Source organism: Symphodus melops (assembly GCF_947650265.1).
Source record: "Symphodus melops genome assembly, chromosome: 1".
In the NCBI taxonomy this organism is placed as follows: Eukaryota; Metazoa; Chordata; class Actinopteri; order Labriformes; family Labridae; genus Symphodus; species Symphodus melops.
The window spans coordinates 50,594,748-50,604,378 of NC_136691.1; the positions used below are offsets into that span (position 1 = coordinate 50,594,748).

Genomic DNA, 9,631 nt, shown 5'->3' on the forward strand with positions numbered 1-9,631 from the left:
CTGTTTTCATTCACCATGGGGAGGGAGGGGTGTGTGATGTATGATGTGTGTTTCTCAGACAGTGTTGTATGCATTTGGATATGTTCGTTTCTTTAAAGGTGACTGGCTGAGACATGCAGATAATATATATTTCCTTTTGGGCAAAGCTTGGTTATACATCACAAACTGTTTCCCAGGATATGTTTTGTAGAATGTAAGATAAAACACAGCTCCTCAAAACACAATAAGAAGCGACTGATTCCCTGATTTTAACCAACTTCCCTTTTCTCTCAGGGGGGGAAACACAAGATATTGGAAAAATGCATCCTGCCTTTGACAGGGAAGCAGTGTGTGGACCGGATCATCACAGAAAAGGTGTGTTGATCTGTTTTTGAATGTATTTCTCGAGACGGTATGATTGCATTCTGTTATGTGCTCGTACAGTATGTCTCAGCCATTCCTCATTTGAATAGAAGTGGTTGGATAGACGAGACATGCATGAATGGATGGGTGAGCCATTAGTCATAAACTTCCACTGCGTACTAAAAGATGCAGCACAGTCAGAGCCAATGAGTTAGCCATGGCTGTGCAGAATGCATGCCCTGTGAAAAATCCTGGTTTTCAGGAGTATTGAAGGTGTAGTAGTTCTGTATGTTGCAACAGAGTAGCACGGGTAGATGGAAATTGCATTTATTGAATTAACCCTAATTGAATCATTTGATTTGTTTGGAGGCCTGGTATTGATTCTTATGGGGTTTTTTTTTGTTTGTTTGTTTTTTGTTTTTTCTCATAGTGGGGTTTGTGTTTCACATGAATGTATATGATCATACTCCCTCCCACCTGCCTCTTTTTGGGATGGTGCTGGTGGTATAACTGTTTGGGACTCTGGTATAAAGTCAGGTAGAACTTAAACAATGACAGTTTGATGTAATGATGACGCTTGATTTGACTTGTTTATCTATGTGAAAGTTTCACAGAACAGAAAGATTTCAGATTCAGTGGTTGCAGGAGAAATAAGGGGTCTGTATGATTCTAGTGTGGGTCTGTGATTTTTGTGTATACATATCAAATTACCTTGACTTTATTTGATCTAGGTTACCTTGGCAAATTGGGAGCAGGAACCTTTAGGAAGGGTAGATAGAGGTGGGAGAAAAGTGGATTTTTGTAAAAAATAAGATTTTATGTAGATTCTTAACTACTTCACTTTTTTTTAGAGCTGATCAGTCACTTCCTTGCTGAGTGCTAAAGCTAGTTGTTTAACTCAGTAGAATGCCAAAAGGAGCAGCAAGAAATCCAAGCAATCTCACAGATGACTGGAGTAGATCCTGAAATATGTACCCATTAAAAATAGACTTTAAATCAACCATTCCCGTCCCTATAGTAGATGGATAGTTTTAATTAAGTGTTTGAAATACTTGTTTTTACTGAAATGTGAAATTGTCTAAACATCTGTTTTTGAAAGTAGCTGAAGTATTGTTCTCACTTAACTTCAACATTTTGAATCGTAAAATAAGATCAAGAAATTAGACTAAGACCAATAGTAAGACCGTGATAAAAAGATAAGCTTTAATGTTTCACCTAACAATACACAAATCTACAGAGTTAACTGAATTCATCAGTACCAAGAAGTTTCACAGATTTATGTCCATTAAATTCATTTGTAAAAGGTACTTTGCATTGATGCTGCTATCCAATATTGGCGCTATAGACCCCCCTACCACACCCCCTGCCCCCACCACCTTTAGCTTAGACTGTTCCCAGCTACACAGAGACCTCCTGATCTCAATGTAGGACATTTTTACAAACCCTTGAAGCAACTAGCATGCCCTTTTGTAGAGGAAATCGCCTATTGCTGATGCATGTATTATACATGGGGGCATGGAGTAGAAGGTACGATTCCTCATTTTTACAAAACTGGGAGCACTCTTGTAGAAGTGTACAGCTCAATCTCTGTCAAAAAGCTTTTGAAACTAAGCCTGCAGGCAAATCTCTAATGTCTTTATTTAAGCGTGAAGAGCTGTTCTGCTCCGCTTTTGAAATTCAGCAGCAGCAGCAGCCCAAGGTTTGAGATCTGCACGTATGAAGGCAGAATGTAAGCATTTGTAACCATTTTGAATGCAGCCCTCATGTACAAGCAGATGTTGCAGCTCACATGATGAAGGAGGAGAGGGGATTCTGAAGGTGGGCCCTACTTGTGAATGAGAATGATTAATGTGTTGTCATTAACATCCCTCAGCTGTTGTAAATCATTTCAGCAAGCAACATACTCCAAAAGTTGTCAGAAACTGTCAGAACGAGGCAAGGGTAGAATTTTCTTTCAGAAGGGGGAATAAGCAGACAGTAAGCAGAAGTCCAAGGCTGAATAAAATAAAGAAAAGTGAGGATGGAGGAAAGGTCAAAAGAGGAGGTAGACATGCTGACTGGGGGAAAAAAAAGGATGTGGGGAGGCTAGAAAGAAGAAAACCTCCAGAGTGAAGAGCTTTGTTGTGGTGTAGTTTGTGTGTTCTTTGGTTAACACCATGTACGCCTCTGGTGGTTACTCTATTTGGAACCAGCTCATTGAAAACCTGACCTCTCAGGAGCAAAAGTCCTGTGGTGTCGCATGATTGTTTCCCCTTCATTTCCCTCCTGTTCTTTTCGCTCTGCGGTTGTTTGTTGTTTGGTTTTGTATCACATCCTTCGCCCAGCAGAATTCCGTCAATATTTATAAAGGTTAAAGCTCTTTCTACTGACTTGTGAACACAAGTACCACCTCCTCTTTTTACACCATCCTCATTCCTTCCTGCTCTTCCATCTCCTTCTCCATCAATCAGTTATCTCTCCAGTTTGTTTCATTGGGGGGTTTTTTTTGTTTGTTTTTTTTACTTTCTGGGCAATTACTTGAAGCCCTAATTGTTTCTTTTATAACCTCATTCATTTCCTCTCTATCAACATGTACTGTCTTCCTGTTCCTCTTTTCCTCTGAGCTCAGCTTCCCTGCTCCTTTATTCATTCTTTTGGTGTCATGTCTGTTGCTCTGTGAATAATATTTAGAAATGTTTGTTTCCTCTACATGACCTTCAATCTTCACTTTTTCAAACACTGTTCTCATTGCCAATGCTCCTTTGTCAATACCGGCCTCTGTTCGTTGTTTGGAGAGGAATAACAAACCTTTTTAAAAACGCTGACATACGTCTCTCAGCCCCTCCGATGCTGTCAAAATAACTATTGCTGGTTTTAATGTTAGAAGACAAACTTTTGGTTGCCGCAGGCTCTTGCTTCGATAGCTAATAAAAAAATCAATAAACACACAGAAAGCATTTGTATGTTGATGTGTTTTGTTTCCAGAAACACGTCTGGAGTACAGTGATTTGATTTTGTCACTGCAGCAGCTCTTTCTTCTTGAAGTTTCCTAAAATTGTCTGTGATTGGTGTTTTCCTCGCTCGGATAGCCGAGGGCAGCAAAAACACACATCGTATGAGAAACACATTGAGCTCCGTTCAGCGGGAATTTTAGACGACAAGGTAAGTATTGGCTAGACTCCAGAGAGCATGCATGATCATGTTGTGTATCAGTTGAGCTGATTGAGTTTGACCAATAAGAAAACGGAAAGCGTCAGAACAGCATCCGTTTAATGTTTTATAATCTGGATAGAGCAGCAGCATACAGATCAAGAACAGAAGTGATTCAGCATAAAGCCTTCATCAGCTCTGCAGACAGTGATACCATACGGTACATTTTAGTGTCCCCCTTGAGGAAATTGATGTTGGATGTTGGAGAGTGCTGTCAAACATTCAGCTACTTCCACTAGAATCAATAAATAAAAAATGACAGAAAACCACATCCACAGTGAGCAGAAATGCACTTTATAAACAGGAAGTATTAACCACTCCAGATATTTTCACACAAAGGGGGGGGGGGGGGGGGGCTGCTCTTTGGAACTAAAAAAAACAGACCAAAACATGAATATGGACACAGAAAAATATAACAGAAGAGATGAACTCCGATGTAACTATAATAATGCATATGCCCGTGGAAATGTTGGCGCTTCATACAGTCTCTCAGATATAGAATCAGTATGCTCTCAAATCCATAGAAGAAGAAGAGGAAAAGATGTACTTTATTTACCCCGCTAGGGGAAATTCAATTTTGCACTCTGTTGTTAAACATGCTACGCACATACAGCTCAAGGGCACCTCACCAGTTCTCAGCAAGTAAACTGGCACCTCTCTAACTACCAGATCAATTTCCAGATTTGGTACGCACCAGAACTTGAACTAGCGACCCTCCGGTTACCAACCTGCGTCCCTACAGATGAAGCTCCTGCCGATACACAGCTTCAGTCCCAACACATAGGTCGTTGAATCATTACTGACACGTTCCCAGTAGGAGCAGGCTTACTGTACGATCTCTTGACGCCCACTTGTAGCACTGGACCCGGTGCAGCCACACTGTCTGTAGCTACACCCCTCGGGTATAATTAAGCCAGAGATTCATCAGATCTGCAGTCTGCCCTGTTACTCTGTTTCTGTTAGGCAAATGTTAAGAATGATTTTTTCTGTGATTGATGGTAAACGCTGATCAATTAAGGTAGCTGTTAATTTACAGTCTAAATGATGAACCGATCACTTACAGTCATGACTAATATTACATGATGTGGAAGAAGGATAAAAACAGAACACACAGGCTCAATACCACAACTTCAAACAGGTGGATAACACAACAGCTAGACTACATAACACCAGACCCTTTTGTTTATGTGTCCATTAAAACAAGGTATTAAGTGACTTGTGGGCTGTGATAACATCATTATTGTTGTGATCGCTGCGGGAAACTTGGAGGAAGCAGTCGAAAACAAGGACTTCCAAACCCCACAGAAAACAGAGCCTTTAATGAGCTTGAGAATACAGTTGTTTTTTTGGTTTACATCTCTACATAATAAATATATAGTATATTTTCAAAATAAAAGGAGAAACTGGGGCCTTCCAAATTGTCCTCCAAAATGTTCTTTTCATTTCCAAAGATGACGTAAACAAACGCAGCACCCCCTTTCTTCAGTGTTTTCCTGTCTGGTGCTGCGGTGATTTGAGACTGAGGGTGGTAGAAAACCTGTTGCCTCAGGCAGCGTCTCTGCTGCTTCTCCATACGCTTGGACCTTTTATGTACGAGGCTACCATTTCTTGTCTCTTAACCACAGCTGCCTTGTTTACAAGTCTGCTGGCTTGGAGCATTGCCATGGAAATGATGGATTGCTCTACATTTTGGTTCACAACATGAACATTAAGTAAATTGGCTGTAGTGTTTTGCTGCAATGACAAAGATCTGCTTAAAAAAGAAGTCTTTCTGTATGTTCTCCTTTCAACTAATTCAGAGGATTATTTAAGTGTGTGTGTGTGGTGGGGGGGTGCACTCACTCATTTACAAATGAAGCAGAATAACTTGTGAATTATTCAATCATCATAATGGGCCTAGAAAAGTATTATCCATGGCATTTCCGTAATGAAGGCAGCGCCACTGACAGAAATTATAATTGCAGCAACCAAATTGAAACTCCTTTATGGTCCTACTGTGAGTTTTTATCTGAAATGACAAAAAAAAAAAACACTCCTTGTAATTGCTGACATGCGTTGACAGGCTGCTGGACTAGCTGGTGAAGTGTATTTTCATGTCTTCTCTCTATTGTATTCAAATTTGTCTGAAGCAACGAGTGGGCTGATCGATGGCGGCTTTTTTGCTGTTACACAACATTCAGCCCACGTCTCGCCAGACATCACGTGGGTCGGACTAGCAGCTTCTTAGAGACTAACTGGCATCAGTCTGGTTAATGCCGGTGGTGACTCTGAAGACCTAAAAGAAATGGTGACTCAGCAGTTTTACAACAAAAGGCTGCTTTGCAAAACACATTTTTTTCTATATCCAAGTGTGATTGCAGAAACTAGGTCAGTCAGTAGATAATTACTTTATAAATGTACTGACAGAGACTCTTTTGTGTCTTGTGCATTTATAGCTGGGTTGACCAAGCTGTGAGCACCAATTCATATAACACAGATCTGCACTGTGATGTAGCACCTACATTCGCCACCCTCTGGAGCACTTTGACAAATCCTAAATTATCCTTAATCACTAGCGACATGTGTCTCGATTAGGGATGCATTTCAGCTTTTGTGTTGTTCGCAGACGCTATTTCAATGTGACATTCCATCTGTCTTGCTATATTGGAGTGAGATATCTGCCTCCTGCCCCGTCGCTGTGTGTGCGTGGTCCTAATGAGCCGAGAGTCCTGGCGGGCTTCGTCTGCATGTGACGGTGGCTCAGCCTGTCAGTGCCTGCTGAGAGAAGCAACAGGAATCAGCTCAGCTGTGTGTGTGTGTGTGTGTGTGTGCGTGCCTGGCCTGTCTGCACACAGTATTTTCTGCATCGTGTGCATAAATAGATATAATGATATTGACCCAGATTCAGTTTAAAGGCGTATTGTATAAGCTGTTCTGTATGTGAACTTTGCTTATTTGTTATGACAGACACATGTTGAGGAACGAGGCGTCTGTAAACTGCAGATAACAGATTCAGTTCGAAACGTTTACTGATGTCCTTGGCCATCTTCAGCGAGGTTATGATTTGTTTTCTGATGGTGAAAGTAATTAGCTACATTGTTCCAAGACTTCTCTTATAGGGTGACATGCCTTCAAGGCTGTTACTGAAAAATGATGACTCTAAAGTAAGATAATATAAGCCATACTTTATTGTCCCCTCCGCAAAATCTTTCTTGGACCTCGTCCGGCTGCAGTTTACAAACAGTAGAGAACAGAACAGTGAAATAAAGCGTTTTACCTTCTGAACAAAGAGTTGGCAGTGTTGGACATATTAAAGACCAAAGAAAACGAGCCAAAACTAAAATGTGTTTGAGACAAGATGACAACCGCTATAACTCTGAAGTCCCAAACACAGAATGAGCAAACTAATTACTTTGGCCCATAAAAGACAGCTTACAAAGTTCTGCTGCCTGGAGGTACTAAACACACATTCATTAGTGTTTCAGATAGTGTCTTTTGTTTTCTTCCTTTTTGCTGCTTGTAGAAACAGTACATTACTTCTTTTTTAAATCTTTTCTCTTCCTTCTCTCTCCTTCTTAAGGTTTCTTCATCCGTCAGTATAAATAAGTTTATTTCTATGCTTCACAGTGATTTACTACAGAGTTTCCACCTTTCTGTCTCGATGCCTTTGGCTCTTCATTTATAGATAGTAGAGCCCGACCAATTCATCAGCTCGTCGATAATATCGGCCATTATTAGCATATCCAGTGACTATCGGTATCAGCTAATGTAGTTTCAGATATGTTCTGATATTATTCCATTTTAATTACCAGTCAAACGGCATTTAATCTGAGTATAGTTGTATTAGTATTGTCACTCTTTTTCATGCGGTGATGCACACATGCGTAGTTACTTTCCAGTTAAGTGACCATTATATATCTTTTCCACAACTGTTTGTTAACTGCATTTGAGGGATGAACACAATAAATATGTATATCTTTATCTATCTCTAGATCAAGCGCAGATATAAAAAAGATATCGGCTGATATATCGGGAACTGATCGGTATATCGGTATCAGCCTTGAAAATTCCACATGGGTCAGTCCCGAATAGATAGAGTGCACTCAATTTTTAAAGTTTTTTGGGGTGGCAAATATATACTCATCTGTGTGAATTAAATCTGTTCATGTCAGCTTGTAAATGTTTGCATTTTTTTGAACAACTCCTCATAGTACTTGTGCACAAACCCACACATGGACCATGGAAACTCACAGGGTTATTCAGTGGTGGATGTTGTGGCTGAAGAGATGCTTCACCCTCTGTGGCAACTGCTTTTTTTTCTTCTTTTTTTTTTACAGTCAAGTGGTGCAACAATTAAACTATGATTGCCCATTATTGTATAGTGGCCCTGATATTCAAGTGTCATTCTTTGAATTGAAGCCCTGTAACCGATGTGTCACCAATGATTGTAGTGTGTTTTTTTTAACGCCCGTGGAGGACACTGAAGTGGTACTCTGCCCTTCTGCCTGTGGCTGTGATTTATTTGGGGTGTTTTGCTCTTTTAGGTTACTTTGATGATTTAGGCCCCCTCATCCTTGTCCATAACCGCAGTAGTCTTACATCATCGGGTTCAAACCAATCTGTGATTCAAATACTCTCACTATTATGATAGTGTGTCTTATCACCCTCCTCCATCTGTCTCTACTTTAACATCTCATCCTTTTTGTTCTCTCCCTGCCTCCCTCTCGATCTGCCCTGTTTCTGTTCACCAGGCTGTGTTTGATGTGGATAAGACAAAAGGCCTGACACTGATAGAAGTGTGGGAGGGGCTCACTCCCGAGGATATCAAGGCATGCACTGGCACTGATTTTGAGGTAAGCAACTGAACAGTTTGGCCACTGGCGCTGTTTTTGATTTTGAAACTTCAAGTATCTTAACAGTTGTTGTTTTGTTTTGTTTTTTTCTCCTTCCCTTTGGTCTCCCCGTCCTGTAGGTGTCTCCCAACATGAGGCCCATGCAGCAGATCTAGAGGAGGTTTAAAAGGATCTAAGAAGTGTCTGTGGCTCTCATTTCATTTCTCTGTGGTACACAGTCGGGGACTTAGCAGCCTGAGACGGGTCAAATAAGCTAGCATAACACAAGTGCTTGGTTCAGTTTCCTGAAAATCAGCATGCACACATTAGAAAGATTAACAACTCACTTATATTCACTGAACTGTAATCAAATAGACAAAATGCATGACTTTTATATTTTGTAATCTGGTCTGACAAACAAAAGAGAGAACATTACATTGCTGCCTCTGACACCTCTAAGTTATCAACTTTTTTTTGATGTCTGTACAGCTAGGTCTAAATATTTCATCAATGACATGAAACTCTTGTCATATTCTCAATGTGTCGTCCAATATGTAACTTTACTAGTACTATAAAGATAAGGGATTTGAAGGTGAATCATATTTACTGTAAACTGATGTGTTAGTGTACCACACATTAAAGAGCTAAAATGTAATGAAGTGAGATATTTTTAATGAGCGTGCTGTAGTTCAAAACCGCTGAAGAATGTACGATACCTTTTTGTTTCTTTGTTTCTGGAAAATGAGTTGACATGCAGAAATAACATCTTCGTCAAAAAAGTTTTTTTTTAATAATCACCTCTGCCATACTTTCTGTTTGATGTCTTTTCTCTCAGCCTCATAGATGTATGAGTCATGGATCAAACCATGCATTTGAGCCAGGAAACGCAAAGCCTCATCATTTTGCGCTCCAACATTTTCCGTCCCCTTCCTTCTCTTTGTACATAAAATAAAAGACAACCTTGTGTGCTGAGCCGAATCACTGAGACTGTGTTTTTTTTTATCTGTCTCAATCTGATAATTCTGGATAAAAAGCATAGAATCTTTTTCTAAATCAGCTCATGAAGCCACATAATGGTTATAAGTCAATGAGTGCTCTGAAAGTGATGACTTCTGACACTGCACAGGTTGGAGCTTTTTATATATGGATGGTGCTCTTGCATTGACATTCTTGATGTGATTTCTCCACTTGAGTACAGAGGGGGCTGTCATTACCTGGGGGCTGTTGCATCACAGCAGAGCTCGGCTTGTGGGCTTTTAGGTTCAAGGAGATCAACTGGATTGGGTCAT

At 40.3% G+C, this 9,631-nt stretch overlaps 1 protein-coding gene across 1 annotated transcript in view; it reads left to right on the plus strand.

Annotated features, from left to right (window-relative positions):
• Positions 1-9,320, plus strand: part of oxct1a (3-oxoacid CoA transferase 1a) — a 47,184-nt gene extending 37,864 nt beyond the window's left edge. Inside the window, exons 15-17 of the mRNA XM_079340814.1 lie at positions 274-354; positions 8,262-8,363; positions 8,483-9,320. Of these exons, the coding sequence (XP_079196940.1) occupies positions 274-354; positions 8,262-8,363; positions 8,483-8,518 (219 nt within the window). The 3' untranslated portion in view covers positions 8,519-9,320. The remainder of the gene's footprint in view (positions 1-273; positions 355-8,261; positions 8,364-8,482) is intronic.
• The last annotated feature ends 311 nt before the right edge of the window (positions 9,321-9,631 follow it).